The 21,955-nt window shown below is 42.1% G+C and overlaps 1 protein-coding gene across 2 annotated transcripts in view; it reads left to right on the top strand.

The window, feature by feature from the left end:
• LOC133635032 (uncharacterized) overlaps positions 1-21,955 on the top strand; it is a 56,841-nt gene that overhangs the window by 30,111 nt on the left and 4,775 nt on the right. For both annotated transcript variants that reach the window (XM_062027744.1, XM_062027743.1), the window contains exons 6-7: positions 3,581-4,431; positions 21,847-21,927. In XM_062027744.1, coding sequence (XP_061883728.1) covers positions 3,581-4,339 — 759 coding nt within the window. In that variant the 3' untranslated portion in view covers positions 4,340-4,431; positions 21,847-21,927. The remainder of the gene's footprint in view (positions 1-3,580; positions 4,432-21,846; positions 21,928-21,955) is intronic.

The raw sequence follows: 21,955 nt of genomic DNA, 5'->3' as shown, positions 1-21,955 counted from the left end.
TAATAGGTATGAAAAGCACTAACCCATTTCTTAGCATCTACCTGAGATGGACTTAGGCTGTCTTTAAGTTGAAGGGTTTTTTGGGGGACACACCTAGTGTCCACAATAATTCATGACGCAGTAAGGTGAATGATGCGGACACGTTTGTTACGGGATACTTTCGAATCTGCCTTGGAGACTTTGTATGTGTAAGTAATATGCAACTATGATTATTTGATACTTGTTTATGTTGACAAATGTCAACTTTTACACTGCAATATTGTTTATTTACGTGTGTTTAGCTTGTGTGCTCTTGTGTGCTTAGCTGTTGTGTAGCTGCTAGTTCCTAGTAGCCTTATAGCCTAGCATGTTTAACTCCTCTCTGGGAGGGAGGGGGGGTACTAGAATGACGGGGGATGCAAAACAATAACAGTGTAATACGTTTTCATAACATGGTCACTAATGCCTAGTTTCTCTTGTTATATTCTTATTTTACTGTTATATTTGTATTCTCATTGATGCTTTTTGTTTTTATTTTATTGTAATATTTTTCTATTTTGTTTCCATTTATAACCCCATTATTTACTTTTTTAAATTCGATCTCAATTCTGTACACTGCTGCTGGAATTTTAATTTTCCTGAGGGAACTCTCCTGAAGGAATCAATAAAGTACTATCTATCTATCTATCTATCTATCTATCTATCTATCTATCTATCTATCTATCTATCTATCTATCTATCTATCTATCTATCTATCTATCTATCTATCTTTTTAAATGACTTTAGTAAAACAGTAGAAATTGTTTATTGGAGGACATTTAGATTGTTAACTGGCTGTCCAGATGTGCACAAGTAAACATGTTGCAGGACTGCTTTAAATAAAGTTGATATAATCCACTTTTTTTGTTGGTATTGGCCCAATATTGGGGCACATATAGTACTAAGTAAATAACTGTCAGGTTCAAACACTGATTCTATTAAACAAGACAAGAAGCAAGGAATTAAATTTGGCTCAATTGAGGAGAGACGTCTGGACTGTACTGTTTGCACAGTCTCACCACGCTCTGACAAAAGATTGTACGCCTCCTCTTTTATTTGGACTCTCCCTGATTACATGGCAACAGCTGTTTCTAAGGTACGGGGGTCGTAAACAGCCATCGCCTTTGATTACAAAACAGTTCAAAGAAAAGGTTGTAAAACTGTTCAAACAAGAGGTCGCCTTGTAGATCTCGGGTCAAGACAATATCTTTCTGTTGATTACAATACATCAAAGAATAGAACACCTTCATGTTGCTTCCCTCCCTACACAGTGGAGTTTTACAAGCCTTTTGCTTGGTAGAATCAAAGACACTTTTTGTCTGCTCGCCGGGAACTCATTGAAACACAAAGTTTTGTGATAACTTAGATACAATTATTCTGACAATAACATTTATTACGACACTAAATTGATGATTCTTATCAATTGTTTCCAGTGTTTGAACAAGTACTATAACATTTGGATTATATCTTTATTATATTTAATACTGGATATTCCAGGGTGATTTTTAATTTTTTTTTTTTTTTAAATTTAAATCCAGCATTTAAACATTTAATTAAAAAAACAACTCATAAGGAGCAGGGGTTTGATAACCTTAAATCACATAATCCACTTTTTGCATGGATGAGCTGTGCTTATCTGCTGATTAGGTGGCGGAGAATGAGCACGTACTGTAAGAAGTAAGCCTCTTTTCCACACAGAACAGCCCTTCTTCCACCTGGGCCTTTAACACAGATCAAGACCATCTTCATTCCCGAGAGGGAACAGTCTGGAAAACTTTTATGTTCGGGTCAATTGGGTATTTGTGTGTCAGTCCCTCCGGGAATTTTGCATCAATCGACACAAATTCTCGCTAAATAATGCTCAGCCTCACAACTTTTTTGCCAATCAGTAACTTTAAAAAATCTAATTTGCGTCTAAGCAGCACTTAAACGTGTGTAGAAGAACGACAACAATTGGTTCTGTTAAAATATTTATTTTTCTAATCAGAAAATGAGATCAGACAGTGTTGACAAACAATGTTGCAACCTTGAAAGTTCTTTAAAAGTGCTTGAATTTGGCCATGGAAAAGGTGTACGAAGCCTGTATATAAATACCACATAATTACCACTAGGGATGTCCGATAATGGCTTTTTGCCGATATCCGATATTCCGATATTGTCCAACTCTTTAATTACCGATACTGATATATACAGTCGTGGAATTAACACATTATTATGCCTAATTTGGACAACCAGGTATGGTGAAGATAAGGTCCTTTTTTAAAAAAATTAATAAAATAAAATAAGATAAATAAATTAAAAACATTTTCTTGAATAAAAAAGAAAGTAAAACAATATAAAATCAGTTACATAGAAAGTAGTAATGAATGAAAATTAGTAAAATTAACTGTTAAAGGTTAGTACTATTAGTGGAGCAGCAGCACGCACAATCATGTGTGCTTACGGACTGTATCCCTTGCAGACTGTATTGATATATATTGATATATAATGTAGGAAGCAGAATATTAATAACAGAAAGAAACAACCCTTTTGTGTGAATGAGTGTAAATGGGGGAGGGAGGTTTTTTGGCTTGGTGCACTAATTGTAAGTGTATCTTGTGTTTTTTATGTTGATTTAATAAAAATAAAAAAATAAATTAAAAAAACCGATACCGATAATTTCCGATATTACATTTTAAAGCATTTATCGGCCGATACTATCGGCCGGCCGATATTATCGGACATCTCTAATTACCACACAACAAAAAGAAGCATATCCTCCTTCTTGTGTGGTGTTCGGGTCTGCGGGACCCGTTTTCATTTTTTATTAAAAGAAAAATGATACAATTAATAAATTTTTCAAACTGAGACTCACTGACTTTGGCTCATTTTCTGTGAAGAACATATATCAGAATACATATCTAATGACCACACACCACACACACCCCCCTACACATTTCTATTACATATAAGATGTCTGGGTCCACTGAACCCGGGGCTAATAGAAGTGTGGAAATTGATGTTCTGTGTAACACACACACACACCGACACAGCAGGCCTAGACAGGAGGAGGACAGAGTGTAGGTACACAGAACATCAGAGGGTCAAATGTGCGAGAAAATGAGAGCAGACAGTGTTGACAAACAATGTTGCAACCTTGTGTGGGAACCGCAGGTGCAGAAACACAAAAGAAGAATCCCTGTGGGATGCAGAAACTGCCGGAGAAATTTTCCGTGCAACATTCATATTGTTGTTACTCAGCCAGTGTTTGTGGGTCTGATGGACCCGTTGCATTTTGTGGCTTTTAATGCCTCACAATCAAACACTTTTATGTTACAATACTGAACAGATGTTTATTGGGATAAGGTAAACATCTGTTCAGTATTTGAACATAAAAGTGTTTGATTGTGAGGCATTAAAAGCCACAAAATGCAAGGGGTCCATCAGACCCACAAACGCTGGCTGAGTAACAACAATATGAACATTACACAAGGGTTAAAAAAGCTTGCAAAATCCTGGCGGGGCTGCGATGTCCCCCGAATCAGTGTCCAGTTTGTCCTGAGCGGTGTTTGTTGGTGTCCAGGTGGTGCAGCAGATTGACTACCTGACGTCCTGCGTAGACCTGGATGACCAAGACCCGCACCACGAGACCAGCTCCTCGTCAGGTTCCAGCTCCGACGAGGTGACGGTCATCAGCGCGCATCCCTGGGCCTCGCAGTCCGAAGACCGCCGAGGGGCCACCCTGAGGAGAGGTCCGCCCAACGGGAGTAGACCTCCGCCGCTTGAGTCGCGGTGCCAGCGGAGCGTCAGCGGAAAGACCCTCGGGAGTTCTCCCAAACGAGGAGGGCTTCTGACCTTGGTCCATAATGCCGAGTCGTCATCTTTGTCCCCTCAAAGAAGCCTCCCTGTCAGGCCCCCCACCCCTGGATTGTCCCCGCTGACCGTGAACCATCATGCGCCCGGCAGCCCCCCCTCCCCCTCGTCCGCCGTCATGATCAGCCCCATCTCCCCCGTCTCCCCGAGGCCTCACGCCACCGCCGTCCTCTGCCCATCTGTCGTCGTCGACCGCCCGCCGACCGTGCGCTTCTGTCCGCCCGCGACGCGCCGCCATCCCTCTGCCAGCTGCCCGCCCACGGACTCGGAGACGACGTCCCACGGCGAAGGAGAGAGACGGGCGTCGTCGACGGGGCCTCCTCCCGCAGCGCCCGCCAAACCGGGGCAAGGCCGCAGGGGTCGCAAGCCTCCGCCATACCCTCACCACAGATTCTCGCAGCCCAGCAAGGAGCCCCGCAAGGCTCCGCCGTACCCCGAGAGGAGAAGACTGCTGTCAACCACCGTGTGAGACGCCACCGCCGCTTCAAAACATGCCGGGGCGTTTCAAGGCTGGCCGAGTTGAGCTGGGCAAGGTTCCGAGGTGACAGGACGTCGACTTGGGTAAGTAGACTGGAGGCTTGTTTTTTTTTTAGGAACTAGAGCCAAAACCCTACCAATAGTCAAAGATCCTTTATATTAGGGATGTCTAAATCTTTTTGGTGCAGGGTCACATAAACACTAATTAAAGGCCTTTATTTAAACGGGGATAGCAGATCCATTCTATGTGTCATACTTGATCATTTCGCGATATTGCCATATTTTTGCTGAAAGGATTTAGTAGAGAAAATCGACGATAAAGTTCGCAACTTTTGCTCGCTGATAAAAAAAGCCTTGCCTGTACCGGAAGTAGCGTGACGTCACAGGAGGTAATATTCCTCACAATTTTCCTTTGTTTACAATGGAGCGAGAGAGATTTGGAGCGACAAAGCGACGATTACCCCATTAATTTGAGCGAGGATGAAAGATTCGTGGATGAGGAACGTTAGAGTGAAGAACTAGAGGCAGTGCAGGACGTATCTTTTTTTCGCTCTGACCGTAACTTAGGTACAAGCTGGCTCATTGGATTCCACACTCTCTCCTTTTTCTGTTGTGGATCACGGATTTGTATTTTAAACCACCTCAGATACTATATCCTCTTGAAAATGAGAGTCGAGCACGCGAAATGGACATTTAAAGTGACTTTTATCTCCACGACAATACATCGGTGACACACTTAGCTACTGAGCTAACGTGATAGCATCGTTCTCAAATGCAGATAGAAACAAAATACATAAACCCCTGACTGGAAGGATGGACAGAAGATCAACAATACTATTAAACCATGTACATGTAACTACACGGTTAATAATTCTCAGCCTGGTAAAGCTTAACAATGCTGTTGCTAACGACGCTAAGGCTAATTTAGCAACTTAGCAACCGGACCTCACAGAGCTATGATAAAAACATTAGCGCTCCACCTACGCCAGCCAGCCCTCATCTGCTCATCAACACCCGTGCTCACCTGCGTTCCAGCGATCGACGGAAGGACGAAGGACTTCACCCGATCATCCGTGCGGTCGGCGGCTAGCGTCGGCTAGCGTGTCTGCTATCCAAGTCAAAGTCCTCCTGGTTGTGTTGCTGCAGCCAGCCGCTAATACACCGATCCCACCTACAACTTTCTTCTTTGCAGTCTTCATTGTTCATTAAACAAATTGCAAAAGATTCACCAACACAGATGTCCAGAATACTGTGGAATTTTGAGATGAAAACAGAGCTTTTTTGTATGTGATTCAATGGTGTACCAATACTTCCGTTTAACTAGTGACGTCACGCGCATACGTCATCATACATAGACGTTTTCAACCGGAAGTTTGGCGGGAAATTTAAAATGTCACTTTATAAGTTAACCCGGCCGTATTGGCATGTGTTGCAATGTTAAGATGTCATCATTGATATATAAACTATCAGACTGCGTGGTCGCTAGTAGTGGCTTTCAGTAGGCCTTTAAACAGCAAACTGCTGGTTCAGTTGTTTCTTCTTCTACTGTAATTCCGACAGTGTGCCCCTGGTGGACGATCTGGGAAAGGAATCCGGAGTGTGGGGTTTTTTATACGTGACAGCTCCATGGCCAGCAAAAAAACCCATACAAGGACAGCTTGAGCGTCCTTCTGGCTCCTAATCTCTGGAGTACTTAGACCGAACAAACATGGGCCGTGGTAACATCTGTCTGGGTTAATGTTCTGGTAACAAGAGCCTGGGTGCAGATGCTCGGTCTGCTCACAGATTGGACCCTCAAAGGGCAACGGAGAGACGATTCCAACCAGATTTAATTAGACATTCTCAAGCGGCGCCGTTATTGCACAAAATGACAAAGTTCTCAGCTTGTTACGGTCGCTGGGGTTTGGCTTCTAATGGAAGTAATTGCAGCTCAGACTACTTTGAGCTCAGCAGTGTATAAAACAGGAGGGGGGGGGGATAAGACGTAAAGTAGGTCCAACGTCCCTGAGCTGACAGGGTCACTACAGCCGCAGCGGGGGCAGCTGGCCGTGGGTTGAGTCCTTCACAGGGACCCTGGTGTTAGAAAAATCCTATCTGCTTTGCTGCCCATGGTCTGACTGACCCCGGACCACAAGCTCCATCTGCTCCTGACTGAATATCAGGAGAGAAGAAGGCAAGGATACTCTTTGGAATGCAGCAAACGTTCTCATTTAGGTCACCTATTCTTTTTCAGCGTGTTTATTTCCAGCAGCGCCGCACTGCTCGATGGCTTTTTCAGCCTAAAGCCCGTTTGGTCCTGCTAAATAAAACTCCAACTGGCTTTTAAAGAGTTTAAAAAAACACACAAAAATGTCTGCTTCCCAATAAGTTTGTCAGCCATTCACGGTTGACCGCTTCTGTCGACATAACAATTGAATGTTTCAATGAAAAATGGTTTGTTTACGTCGATATAGTATTGTTCACTTCATCATGATCACTAAGCCGCAACATAACTACAGAACTGATTAGTGCTTACTTCCTGTTTAGTGCAAAGTGAGCTTCAAAATTAAAGCACGGCAGTATTGACCTGGATTCTACCAAAGTACCTAACACAATTGCACCCATTTATTACTTTATTAAACAATCAATTCCATTAGTTAGTTTGCAACATAACTAAAAATAAATATTTTTCAGCAAATAACAAATTATTTTATTATTATTATTTATTAAAATACAAACTAATATGAGAATAAAATTGTGATATTCTAATACAATTATTTAATTAGGATAAAGTCCTAGCATTACATGAAAAAATGTGTGAATATATATTTAAAATAAAACAAATAAGTGGTCATAATACAAGCAGACTTGGGTTAGAATGATACTTAAGTGTAAGTTTTATAAATATTTAAATCATTTTTGGGTACATTTGCATTAAAAAATGTTTAACAATTTAACTTCTAGTTACTTTATCATAACAATGACTTTTCCCCCCTAGAATTATACATTTTACTTTTTTTCCACTCCTTTTAAAAAAATCATATTAAAGTAGAAATAGTGTAAACAATAGTGTTATTAGTATGCAGGAAACATTTTGTATGAATACAGATTTTTTATTTGACATAAATACACATACAAAAAATGTTACATTTTAAAACAGAATTTAATTCAAAACCAAAGGTGAAACCTATAAAATATACAAAATAAATAGTCACTTTCTGTTCAGTGCAAAGTAAGCTTTAAAAAAAAAAGCACGGCAGTATAGACCTGGATTCTACCACAGTAACTAACAAAAAAGCACCCATTTAGTACTTTATTGCATAAAATGACTAACATGCCGTTAGTTTTCAGCGGATTTTCATTTTCAGCAAATAACAAATTAGCCACATTTTATTATTTTTTTGATTGGGGTAGGCTCCAGCACCCCCCGCGACCCCAAGAGGGATAAGCAGTAGAAAATGTATAGATGGATGAATTGAAAGAAAAATTCTAAATGAGATATTACAATAAAATACATTAGAAGAATCTGTTAGTATTACATGACAAAATGTGTGAATAAGTATTTTTTTTAATAAAAGAAACAAGTGGTCATTGTACAGGCATACGTTATTTAAAATTATATTTTAGTTTAAGTTTTACAAATATTTAAATGGTGTTTTGGCACATTTGCACTATCAATTCAACATTTTGTGTAACGATTTAACTTATAATTAACTTTTAATAATAATGTGACTTTTTTTTCCCTAAAATTAGAAATTTTGCTTTTCTTCTGTTAGTTGCACCTAGAAAAAAAATCACTTTTAAAGTAGAAAAAGTGTAAACAATACTGTAATTATTAGTTTGCAGGGATAATATGTATGATTATAGATTTATTTGTCGTAAATACACAAATACAAAAAAATTAACATTTAAAAACAATTTAATTTAAAGCAAAAGGTGAAACCCATATAAAAGTATATCAAACCAGTAAATACAGTCATTTCCTGTTCAGTGCAAAGTAAGCTTCAAAACTAAAGCACGGCAGTATTGACCTGGATTCTACCACAGTGACAAACACAATGGCACCCATTTATTACTTTATTACATAATTATTGTCAGTTAGTTTGCAACATAACTCAGTTATGAGCGGATTTTTAATTTCAGCAAATAAAAAATTAACCACATTTACTTTTTTAGATAAAAAAATTAACTTCAAACTAATATGACAAAGTTGTCATATTAAAATACAGTCCTGGTATCAACATTTTAAAATGTGTGAATGTTTTTTTTTTTAAAATAAAAGTGGTAATATTACAAGAATAATTGGTTTAAAATGATACTTTAATGCAAGTTTTACAAATCTTAATGTTTTTTTGCACATTTGCACCATTTAACAAAATAATTGTAACAATGTAACTTGTAACTAGGGATGTCCGATAATGGCTTTTTTTGCCGATATGCCGATATTGTCCAACTCTAATTACCGATACCGATATCAACCGATATATGCAGTTGTGGAATTAACACATTATTATGCCTAATTTGGACAACCAGGTATGGTGAAGTTAAGGTACTTTTTAAAAAAATTAATCAAATAAAATAAGATAAATAAATTAAAAACATTTTCTTGAATAAAAAAGAAAGTAAAACAATATAAAAACAGTTACATAGAAACTAGTAATTAATGAAAATTTGTAAAATTAACTGTTAAAGGTTAGTATTATTAGTGGACCAGCAGCACGCACAATCATGTGTGCTTACGGACTGTATCCCTTGCAGACTGTATTGATATATATTGATGTATAATGTAGGAAGCAGAATATTAATAACAGAAAGAAACAACCCTTTTGTGTGAATGAGTGTAAATGGGGGGGGGGGAGGTTTTTTGGCTTGGTGCACTAATTGTAAGTGTATCTTGTGTTTTTTATGTGGATTTAATAAAAATAAAAATAAAAAAAAGATACTGATAATAAAAAAACCGATACCAATAATTTCCGATATTACATTTTAACGCATTTATCGGCCGATAATATCGGCAGACCGATAATATCGGCAGACCGATATTATCGGACATCTCTAGTTAAAAAGGTAAGTATGGGTAATAATAATAACAAATAATCTACAGTCCAAAAGTCAAGGGTAACCTCGGGGGTTACCCACATATGCGGTCCTCTCCAAGGTTTCTCATAGTCATTCACATCGACGTCCCATTGGGGTTGTGAGTTTTTCCTTGCCCTTATGTGGGCTCTGTACCGAGGATGTCGTTGTGGCTTGTGCAGCCCTTTGAGACACTCCTGATTTAGGGCTATATAAATAAACATTGATTGATTATAAGCGGCCTGAATGGTGACCCCTAGAGGCCAGGCAGTGCTATTACCTTTGTTTTCTCTACTTGAGTGCCGTTGTCATGGCGGCAGAGTGTGACAAACGACTCCATCTTCAATTTGACATTTTATCGCCGTCGCGACCTTCGATTGGAATCTCCCAAGCCGAGTAAAAGTGGTGAAAAGTCACGACGGCGCTCTATCAGCTTGATCTAAGTCATGTCTGCCCGGCAGCAACATCATGAGTGGACTTTTATTGCACGCCGTCACAATCTTGCCGGCGTGTCAAAACACGGCGAGAGAGAAAAAAAGACTTTTTATTCAGTCCGTGGAGCAAAAGTATGGACGTGATGACAACATCAAGTGCAGAGAGGACAAGTTCTGTTACAACTTGTGCAGTTCAGGCACACAAACACAATCAACATGAGCCGCTTTCTCTTGGCTTAACACCAAATGAATAAATCCCCCCCCGACTCTTCTATCTCCATAAGCCGGCAAAGATCAGCGTCACATACGTCCTGCACAGGATTTACTTGCCCTCTCAGGCCCAGCAGCAACAATAAAAGCCCTTCATCTCACATTTATCCCAGCACAATGCATGCTGATGGAGACAAACACTGACTTGGTGTTTACACACCAGCTGATGGAGCCAAACACTGACTTGGTGTTTACACACCAGCTGATGGAGCCAAACACTGACTTGGTGTTTACACACCAGCTGATGGAGACAAACACTGACTTGGTGTTTACACACCAGCTGATGGAGACAAACACTGACTTGGTGTTTACACACCAGCTGATGGAGACAAACACTGACTTGGTGTTTACACACCAGCTGATGGAGCCAAACACTGACTTGGTGTTTACACACCAGCTGATGGAGACAAACACTGACTTGGTGTTTACACACCAGCTGATGGAGACAAACACTGACTTGGTGTTTACACACCAGCTGATGGAGACAAACACTGACTTGGTGTTTACACACCAGCTGATGGAGACAAACACTGACTTGGTGTTTACACACCAGCTGATGGAGACAAACACTGACTTGGTGTTTACACACCAGCTGATGGAGACAAACACTGACTTGGTGTTTACACACCAGCTGATGGAGACAAACACTGACTTGGTGTTTACACACCAGCTGATGGAGCCAAACACCGACTTGGTGTTTACAAACCAGCTGATGGAGCCAAACACTGACTTGGTGTTTACACACCAGCTGATGGAGCCAAACACTGACTTGGTGTTTACACACCAGCTGATGGAGCCAAACACTGACTTGGTGTTTACACACCAGCTGATGGAGCCAAACACCGACTTGGTGTTTACAAACCAGCTGATGGAGCCAAACACCGACTTGGTGTTTACAAACCAGCTGATGGAGCCAAACACTGACTTGGTGTTTACACACCAGCTGATGGAGCCAAACACTGACTTGGTGTTTACACACCAGCTGATGGAGCCAAACACTGACTTGGTGTTTACACACCAGCTGATGGAGCCAAACACTGACTTGGTGTTTACACACCAGCTGATGGAGCCAAACACTGACTTGGTGTTTACACACCAGCTGATGGAGCCAAACACCGACTTGGTGTTTACACACCAGCTGATGGAGCCAAACACCGACTTGGTGTTTACACACCAGCTGATGGAGCCAAACACCGACTTGGTGTTTACAAACCAGCTGATGGAGCCAAACACTGACTTGGTGTTTACACACCAGCTGATGGAGCCAAACACTGACTTGGTGTTTACACACCAGCTGATGGAGCCAAACACTGACTTGGTGTTTACACACCAGCTGATGGAGCCAAACACTGACTTGGTGTTTACACACCAGCTGATGGAGCCAAACACTGACTTGGTGTTTACACACCAGCTGATGGAGCCAAACACCGACTTGGTGTTTACACACCAGCTGATGGAGCCAAACACCGACTTGGTGTTTACACACCAGCTGATGGAGCCAAACACCGACTTGGTGTTTACACACCAGCTGATGGAGCCAAACACCGACTTGGTGTTTACACACCAGCTGATGGAGACAAACACCGACTTGGTGTTTACACACCAGCTGATGGAGACAAACACTGACTTGGTGTTTACACACCAGCTGATGGAGACAAACACTGACTTGGTGTTTACACACCAGCTGATGGAGACAAACACTGACTTGGTGTTTACACACCAGCTGATGGAGACAAACACTGACTTGGTGTTTACACACCAGCTGATGGAGACAAACACTGACTTGGTGTTTACACACCAGCTGATGGAGCCAAACACCGACTTGGTGTTTACAAACCAGCTGATGGAGCCAAACACTGACTTGGTGTTTACACACCAGCTGATGGAGCCAAACACTGACTTGGTGTTTACACACCAGCTGATGGAGCCAAACACTGACTTGGTGTTTACACACCAGCTGATGGAGCCAAACACCGACTTGGTGTTTACAAACCAGCTGATGGAGCCAAACACCGACTTGGTGTTTACAAACCAGCTGATGGAGCCAAACACCGACTTGGTGTTTACACACCAGCTGATGGAGCCAAACACTGACTTGGTGTTTACACACCAGCTGATGGAGCCAAACACTGACTTGGTGTTTACACACCAGCTGATGGAGCCAAACACTGACTTGGTGTTTACACACCAGCTGATGGAGCCAAACACTGACTTGGTGTTTACACACCAGCTGATGGAGCCAAACACCGACTTGGTGTTTACACACCAGCTGATGGAGCCAAACACCGACTTGGTGTTTACACACCAGCTGATGGAGCCAAACACCGACTTGGTGTTTACAAACCAGCTGATGGAGCCAAACACTGACTTGGTGTTTACACACCAGCTGATGGAGCCAAACACTGACTTGGTGTTTACACACCAGCTGATGGAGCCAAACACTGACTTGGTGTTTACACACCAGCTGATGGAGCCAAACACTGACTTGGTGTTTACACACCAGCTGATGGAGCCAAACACTGACTTGGTGTTTACACACCAGCTGATGGAGCCAAACACCGACTTGGTGTTTACACACCAGCTGATGGAGCCAAACACCGACTTGGTGTTTACACACCAGCTGATGGAGCCAAACACCGACTTGGTGTTTACACACCAGCTGATGGAGCCAAACACCGACTTGGTGTTTACACACCAGCTGATGGAGACAAACACCGACTTGGTGTTTACACACCAGCTGATGGAGACAAACACTGACTTGGTGTTTACACACCAGCTGATGGAGACAAACACTGACTTGGTGTTTACACACCAGCTGATGGAGACAAACACTGACTTGGTGTTTACACACCAGCTGATGGAGACAAACACTGACTTGGTGTTTACACACCAGCTGATGGAGACAAACACTGACTTGGTGTTTACACACCAGCTGATGGAGACAAACACTGACTTGGTGTTTACACACCAGCTGATGGAGCCAAACACCGACTTGGTGTTTACAAACCAGCTGATGGAGCCAAACACTGACTTGGTGTTTACACACCAGCTGATGGAGCCAAACACTGACTTGGTGTTTACACACCAGCTGATGGAGCCAAACACTGACTTGGTGTTTACACACCAGCTGATGGAGCCAAACACCGACTTGGTGTTTACAAACCAGCTGATGGAGCCAAACACCGACTTGGTGTTTACAAACCAGCTGATGGAGCCAAACACTGACTTGGTGTTTACACACCAGCTGATGGAGCCAAACACTGACTTGGTGTTTACACACCAGCTGATGGAGCCAAACACTGACTTGGTGTTTACACACCAGCTGATGGAGCCAAACACTGACTTGGTGTTTACACACCAGCTGATGGAGCCAAACACTGACTTGGTGTTTACACACCAGCTGATGGAGCCAAACACCGACTTGGTGTTTACACACCAGCTGATGGAGCCAAACACCGACTTGGTGTTTACACACCAGCTGATGGAGCCAAACACCGACTTGGTGTTTACAAACCAGCTGATGGAGCCAAACACTGACTTGGTGTTTACACACCAGCTGATGGAGCCAAACACTGACTTGGTGTTTACACACCAGCTGATGGAGCCAAACACTGACTTGGTGTTTACACACCAGCTGATGGAGCCAAACACTGACTTGGTGTTTACACACCAGCTGATGGAGCCAAACACTGACTTGGTGTTTACACACCAGCTGATGGAGCCAAACACCGACTTGGTGTTTACACACCAGCTGATGGAGCCAAACACCGACTTGGTGTTTACACACCAGCTGATGGAGCCAAACACCGACTTGGTGTTTACACACCAGCTGATGGAGACAAACACCGACTTGGTGTTTACACACCAGCTGATGGAGACAAACACCGACTTGGTGTTTACACACCAGCTGATGGAGCCAAACACTGACTTGGTGTTTACACACCAGCTGATGGAGCCAAACACCGACTTGGTGTTTACACACCAGCTGATGGAGACAAACACCGACTTGGTGTTTACACACCAGCTGATGGAGCCAAACACTGACTTGGTGTTTACACACCAGCTGATGGAGCCAAACACTGACTTGGTGTTTACACACCAGCTGATGGAGCCAAACACTGACTTGGTGTTTACACACCAGCTGATGGAGACAAACACTGACTTGGTGTTTACACACCAGCTGATGGAGACAAACACTGACTTGGTGTTTACACACCAGCTGATGGAGACAAACACTGACTTGGTGTTTACACACCAGCTGATGGAGACAAACACTGACTTGGTGTTTACACACCAGCTGATGGAGCCAAACACTGACTTGGTGTTTACACACCAGCTGATGGAGCCAAACACTGACTTGGTGTTTACACACCAGCTGATGGAGCCAAACACTGACTTGGTGTTTACACACCAGCTGATGGAGACAAACACTGACTTGGTGTTTACACACCAGCTGATGGAGCCAAACACTGACTTGGTGTTTACACACCAGCTGATGGAGCCAAACACCGACTTGGTGTTTACACACCAGCTGATGGAGCCAAACACCGACTTGGTGTTTACACACCAGCTGATGGAGCCAAACACCGACTTGGTGTTTACACACCAGCTGATGGAGCCAAACACTGACTTGGTGTTTACACACCAGCTGATGGAGACAAACACTGACTTGGTGTTTACACACCAGCTGATGGAGACAAACACTGACTTGGTGTTTACAAACCAGCTGCGTCACACACCAAGTCAGGAAAATATTAGTCTACCTTTGTGAAATCAGAATCAGAATAGTTTTATTGCCATTGTTTGAGAACGGGTTCACAAACTAGGAATTTTTCTTGGTGCAAACGTGCGACATAAAACCCATATAACACATATTTGGTAGTAAAAAGAGCTGTGACTGAGCTATCAGACTTAGAAGGGATTCAAGGAGCTGCTGTTAGGAGTTCTTGTTCATTTGCCTGATGGCCGAGCGGAAAAAAGTGTTGAGGTGGCGGGAGGTGTGGGTCTGGATGGAGCGTAGTCTCCTGCCTGAGGGGAGAGGGGAGAATAGTGTGTGTCCAGGGTGAGAAGAGTCAGCTGTGATCCCACCCACACGTCTCCTGGTCCTGGAGGAGAACAAGTCCTGGAGGGATGGGAGCTTGCAGCCAATCACCTTCTCAGCAGCATGTACGATGCGCTGCAGTCTATTCTTATCCTGGACTGTGGCGCCGGGGAACCACACTGTGATGGAGGAGGTCAGGATGGACTCTATGATGGCTGAGTAAAACTGCACCAGCATCTCGGTCGGCACCTTAAGTTTCCTCAGCTGCCGCAGGAAGTACATCCTCTGCTGGGCCTTCTTGATGAGGGAGCTGATGGTCGGCTCCCACTTGAGGTCCTGGGTGATGGTGGTGCCCAAGAAACGGAAGGAGTCCACAATGGGGACGGGGGTGGGAGAGTCAATCAGGGTGAGGGGGGATGGTGGGGCTGTGACTTTCCTGAAGTCCATGATCATCTCCACTGTTTTCTGGGCGTTCAGCTCCAGGTTGTTGAGGCTGCACCAGGACGTCAGCCGGTCCACCTCTCTCCTGTAGGCGGACTCATCGCCATTCGAGATGAGCCCGATGAGGGTGGTGTCATCCGCAAACTTGAGCAGTTTTACGGATTGGTGACTGGAGGTGCAGCAGTTTGTATACAGGGAGAAGAGCCAGGGAGAGAGTACACAGCCCTGAGGAGTACCAGTGTTCGTGGTTCGACTGTCCGAGACAATCTTCCCCAGCCTTGCGTGCTGTCTTCGGTCTGTCAGGAAGTCATTAATCCAACTGCAGAGGGAGTCGGGCACGCTGAGCTGGTAGAGCTTGTCTCGTAGCAGTCCAGGGAGGATGGTGTTGAAGGTGGAGCTGAAGTCCACAAACAGGATCCTAGCGTAGGTTCCTGGGGAGTCCAGATGCTCCAGGATGAAGTGGAGGGCCAGGTTCACTGCATCATCCACAGACCTGTTGGCTCTGTAGGCGAACTACAGTGGGTCCAGGAGGGGGGGGCGGTGATGTCCTTGAGGTGGGGCAGGACCAAGCGCTCAAAGGACTTCATGACCACAGACGTCAGCGCGACCGGCCTGTAGTCATTTAGTCCTGTGATCCGTGCTTTCTTGGGGACAGGGACAATGGTAGAGGTCTTAAAGCAGTCTTAAATGACACTTGTCAGAGGGGAGGCACTACAAGTCTCCTCCTCGCAGGTTGGGAAAAGTTCACAGAGCTTCAACGGCTCTTGGTTTTTCTGTTTAGTCAAACTTGTGTTGTTGCAGTTCCACTCCAGTCCTGCGGGAGGCGCTAGTGCGCTTTTTGTTGACTGTCATTTAGATATTCATCTGACAGGCGGGCTCTTCTCTTAATGCAAAAAAAATGCTAGTCAAAGATCCTCTATTTGACAGGTGTGCCCTTCTGTTTCGAAGGATATACAGTCCTTTAAAAAAAAAAGCTAGTCAAAGATCCGCTATTTGACAGCTGGGTTCTGCTGTTTTTAAAGGCCTACTGAAAGCCACTACTAGCGACCACGCAGTCTGATAGTTTATATATCAATGATGAAATCTTAACATTATAACACATGCCAATACGGCCGGGTTAACTTATAAAGTGACATTTCAAATTTGCCGCTAAACTTCCGGTTCGAAACGCCTCTGAGGATGACGTATGCGCGTGACGTAGCCCGGGGAACACGGGTATGGCTTCCACATTGAAGCCAATACGAAATAGCTGTTTTCATCTCATTCTGGCTGTATTCTGGACATCTGTGTTGGTGAATCTGTTGCAATTATGTTCATTGCATTATGGAGAAAGAAGCTGAGCAAGCAAAGAAGAAAGTTGTCGGTGCGAAGCGTCTATTTTGCGAGGGAAGTCAGCAGCAACACGTCCACAGCCGGCGCTTCTTTGTTTACATTCCCGAAAGATGCAGTCAAGATGGAAGAATTCGGATAACAGAGACTCTAACCAGGAGGACTTTTGACTTCGATACACAGACGCCTGTAGAGAACTGGGACAACACAGACTCTTACCAGGATTACTTTGATTTGGATGACAAAGACGCAGACGTGCTACTGTGAGTATGCAGCTTTGGCTTCCAAACATTTGATCGCTTGACCGTACGTGCGCGACACGTACGTAACTTTTTTAAAATATATAAGCTTTATGAACCTTGGGTTAGGTAAACGGTCTTTTGGGCTGAGTGATTGTGTGTGTTGATCAGGTGTTTGAATTGTATTGGCGTGTTCTATGGAGCTAGGAGCTAGCAGAGGAGCTAGGAGCTAGCATAACAAACACGCAGGTGTTTTTATGCAGGATTAATTTGTGGCATATTAAATATAAGCCTGGTTGTGTTGTGGCTAATAGAGTAAATATATGTCTTGTGTTTATTTACTGTTGTAGTCATTCCCAGCTGAATATCAGGTCACCCCCGGCTCTCACAGCATCTTCCCTATCTGAATAGCTTCAACTCCCCACTAGTCCTTCACTTGCACTTTACTCATCCACAAATCTTTCATCCTCGCTCAAATTAATGGGGAAATTGTCGCTTTCTCGGTCCGAATCTCTCTCACTTCATGCGGCCATCATTGTAAACAATAGGGAACTTTGCGTATATGTTCAACTGACTACGTCACGCTACTTCCGGTAGGTGCAAGCCTTTTTTTTATCAGATACCAAAAGTTGCAATCTTTATCGTCGTTGTTCTATACTAAATCCTTTCAGCAAAAATATGGCTTTAAGGATCAACCGTGAATACACTAGTCAAAGATCCCCTATTTGACAGTTGGGTTCTGCTGTTTTTAAGGATCAACCGTGAATACACTAGTCAAAGATCCCCTATTTGACAGTTGGGTTCTGCTGTTTTTAAGGATCAACCGTGAATACACTAGTCAAAGATCCGCTATTTGACAGTTGGGTTCTGCTGTTTTTAAGGATCAACCGTGAATACACTAGTCAAAGATCCGCTATTTGACAGTTGGGTTCTGCTGTTTTTAAGGATCAACCGGGAATACACTAGTCAAAGATCCGCTATTTGACAGTTGGGTTCTGCTGTTTTTAAGGATCAACTGTGAATACACTAGTCAAAGATCCCCTATTTGACAGTTGGGTTCTGCTGTTTTTAAGGATCAACCGTGAATACACTAGTCAAAGATCCGCTATTTGACAGTTGGGTTCTGCTGTTTTTAAGGATCAACCGGGAATACACTAGTCAAAGATCCGCTATTTGACAGTTGGGTTCTGCTGTTTTTAAGGATCAACTGTGAATACACTAGTCAAAGATCCCCTATTTGACAGTTGGGTTCTGCTGTTTTTAAGGATCAACCGTGAATACACTAGTCAAAGATCCGCTATTTGACAGTTGGGTTCTGCTGTTTTTAAGGATCAACCGGGAATACACTAGTCAAAGATCCGCTATTTGACAGTTGGGTTCTGCTGTTTTTAAGGATCAACCGTGAATACACTAGTCAAAGATCCCCTATTTGACAGTTGGGTTCTGCTGTTTTTAAGGATCAACCGTGAATACACTAGTCAAAGATCCGCTATTTGACAGTTGGGTTCTGCTGTTTTTAAGGATCAACCGTGAATACACTAGTCAAAGATCCGCTATTTGACAGTTGGGTTCTGCTGTTTTTAAGGATCAACCGGGAATACACTAGTCAAAGATCCGCTATTTGACAGTTGGGTTCTGCTGTTTTTAAGGATCAACCGGGAATACACTAGTCAAAGATCCGCTATTTGACAGTTGGGTTCTGCTGTTTTTAAGGATCAACCGGGAATACACTAGTCAAAGATCCGCTATTTGACAGTTGGGTTCTGCTGTTTTTAAGGATCAACCGGGAATACACTAGTCAAAGATCCGCTATTTGACAGTTGGGTTCTGCTGTTTTTAAGGATCAACCGGGAATACACTAGTCAAAGATCCGCTATTTGACAGTTGGGTTCTGCTGTTTTTAAGGATCAACCGGGAATACACTAGTCAAAGATCCGCTATTTGACAGTTGGGTTCTGCTGTTTTTAAGGATCAACCGTGAGCTTTACAAACTTTCAGCCCCACCTAAAACAAAATTCACCAGCCGCCCCTGATTATGATGCATTCTTATTGTAGGCAAAGTATAAGACAATACTTTAACAGTATAAATGTAACCAGGAATAAGTCTTCAAGTAACAATATTCAAATACTAATATTGTTGGGTAAGACAGAATTTGCTTTTATTCTGAATCCAGTGAAACAGATTGGTGGTTTTAGCTGATGTAAAGACTTTCAGGTGTTTGTTTATGTTTATGTTGAAGTATTTGGCAGAAGCTTTTATCCAAAGCGACATATATCAAAAATAAATATAAAACAATCACTGTAAACATGATCATTTAAGGGAAGAATGTAATAGAAAATATCAATAGAAAGTGTCAAGACAGAATAAACTCTCTGCTGCTGCAGCAACAGAGATACAGTCTATAGATATATAGATATCTAATGTTGTTTATGTAGCATGTATATATAACCTCATCATATTGTTTCTTTAACTTCAAAATAACTTGAGGTGTTACCATTTAGTGGTCAATTGTACGGAATATGTACTTCACTGTGCAACCTACTAATAAGTCTCAATCAATCAATCAAAGCATATAAGAATATTCTATTACTGTTCAGCAAACTATGAATAATAAAACATGTGTCCTTTATCATAGCTACACGTATGAGAAAAAAGCGGGTGAAAATGAGTGGTATTCAGTGAGGTAAGATGAATTAAATGCGCTGACAGTTCATTGCTTCTGCCAAATGAATTGCACTGATCACCACTCCAAGATGGCCGCCCCGCGTCTCGTCAGCGCCAGTAGGCAGTAGCGCGCCATGCTGCGTACTCTTAGAAGAGGCCTGGGCAATTATTTTGACTCGGGGGGGCCAAATTTAGAGGAAAAAAATGTCCGATAATGGCTTTATGCCGATATCCGATATTGTCCAACTCTTAATTACCGATACCGATATCAACCGATACCGATATATACAGTCGTGGAATTAACACATTATTAGGCCTAATTTGGACAACCAGGTATGGTGAAGATAAGGTCCTTTTTTTAAAAATTAATAAAATAAAATAAGATAAATAAATTAAAAACATTTTCTTGAATAAAAAAGAAAGTACAACAATATAAAAACAGTTACATAGAAACTAGTAATGAATGAAAATGAGTCAAATGAAGTGTTAAAGGTTAGTACTCTTAGTGGAGCAGCAGCACGCACAATCATGTGTGCTTACGGACTGTATCCCTTGCAGACTGTATTGATATATATTGATATATAATGTAGGAAGCAGAATATTAATAACAGAAAGAAACAACCCTTTTGTGTGAATGAGTGTAAATGGGGGGAGGGAGGTTTTTTGGGTTGGTGCACTAATTGTAAGTGTATCTTGGGTTTTTTATGTTGATGTAATTTAAAAAAAAACTTTAAAAAACCCTAAAAAAACTGATACCGATAATAAGAAAACAGATACCGATAATTTCTGGTTACATTTTAAAGCATTTATCGGACATCTCTAATTGAGAACATATGAACGTCACACCACCTCTCAATCCACATATTTTACAATCAAGCCAAATGCAACAAAATATGAACGTGAAGGGTAAAAAAAACAAACACCTACAATCTGATACATCACTAAGCTTTAGAACATTCTTGTAAAAATCATTTCAGGCTCTGGAAACACTGTGGAAACGCTCCCCACCCACACTGCTTGGTGCCTCGTCTGACCTCCTGTGACGTAGATTACCATAGTAACTAGTAGGTTTGTACGGTATACCGCTATTAGTATAGTACCGCCATACTAATGAAGCATATTCTGTACCATACCGCCTCTGAAAAGTACCGGTCTGCCACACCCTAAGATTTTTTGTTAAAAATAAAGCCAATAATGCCATTTTTCTGGTCCCCTTTATTTAGAAAAGTACCGAAAAGTATCGAAATAATATTAGTATCAGGACAACACTAATCACTAAAATGTCATGCAAAAGCGCAGATTCCAACCATTGAAATACTTTGTATTAGAGATGTCTGATAATATCGGCCGATAAATGCTTTAAAAATGTAATATCGGAAATTATCAGTATCGTTTTTTTTTTATTAGCGGTATCGTTTTTTTTTTGTAAATCCACATAAAAAACCCAAGATACACTTACAATTAGTGCACCAAGCCAAAAAACCTCCCTCCCCCATTTACACTCATTCACACAAAAGGGTTGTTTCTTTCTGTTATTAATATTCTGCTTCCTACATTATATATCAATATATATCAATACAGTCTGCAAGGGATACATATTTAAAAAATAATTTTAAAAAAACAAAAACGATACCGATAATAAAAAAACTATACCGATAATTTCCGATATTACATTTTTAAAGCATTTATCGGCCGATATTATCGGACATCTCTACTTTGTATAGTTATGGTAATTAGAAAAGATGAGTGCACATCATAATGGCAGCTACACTTTCCATCGTAAAGATCTAAAAAAATATTTGGTAATGTCCGGCGGTCCAGATTGAGAAACTCAACATGTGCCCCCCCCCCCCCCCCCCCCCGGGCCTTCATTTGCCCAGGTCTGCTTTAGAAGATGTCTATGTTGTGATCTACTTGCTAGCATGGATGCTACATCCCAAAGCAATTCATCAAGTCTCCTATCAAGAATCACAACAGAAATTAAAAAAAAAAAACATGTACAAAATTATTGTTGATCTTTTTCAGCCTTTTGTGACCTGGATGTGGTTGACTTCCTGCTGGGACCCCCGAGGGACACCTGGAGGTACTCAATGATTCCTCAAGCAGGTAATGATGTCATCTTGAGAGCAACTTC

This window comes from Entelurus aequoreus, linkage group LG19, assembly GCF_033978785.1.
Source record: "Entelurus aequoreus isolate RoL-2023_Sb linkage group LG19, RoL_Eaeq_v1.1, whole genome shotgun sequence".
Lineage (NCBI taxonomy): Eukaryota > Metazoa > Chordata > Actinopteri > Syngnathiformes > Syngnathidae > Entelurus > Entelurus aequoreus.
The sequence above is the reverse complement of the archived record's forward strand: the minus strand, read 5'-3'. Positions and strand labels throughout refer to the sequence as shown.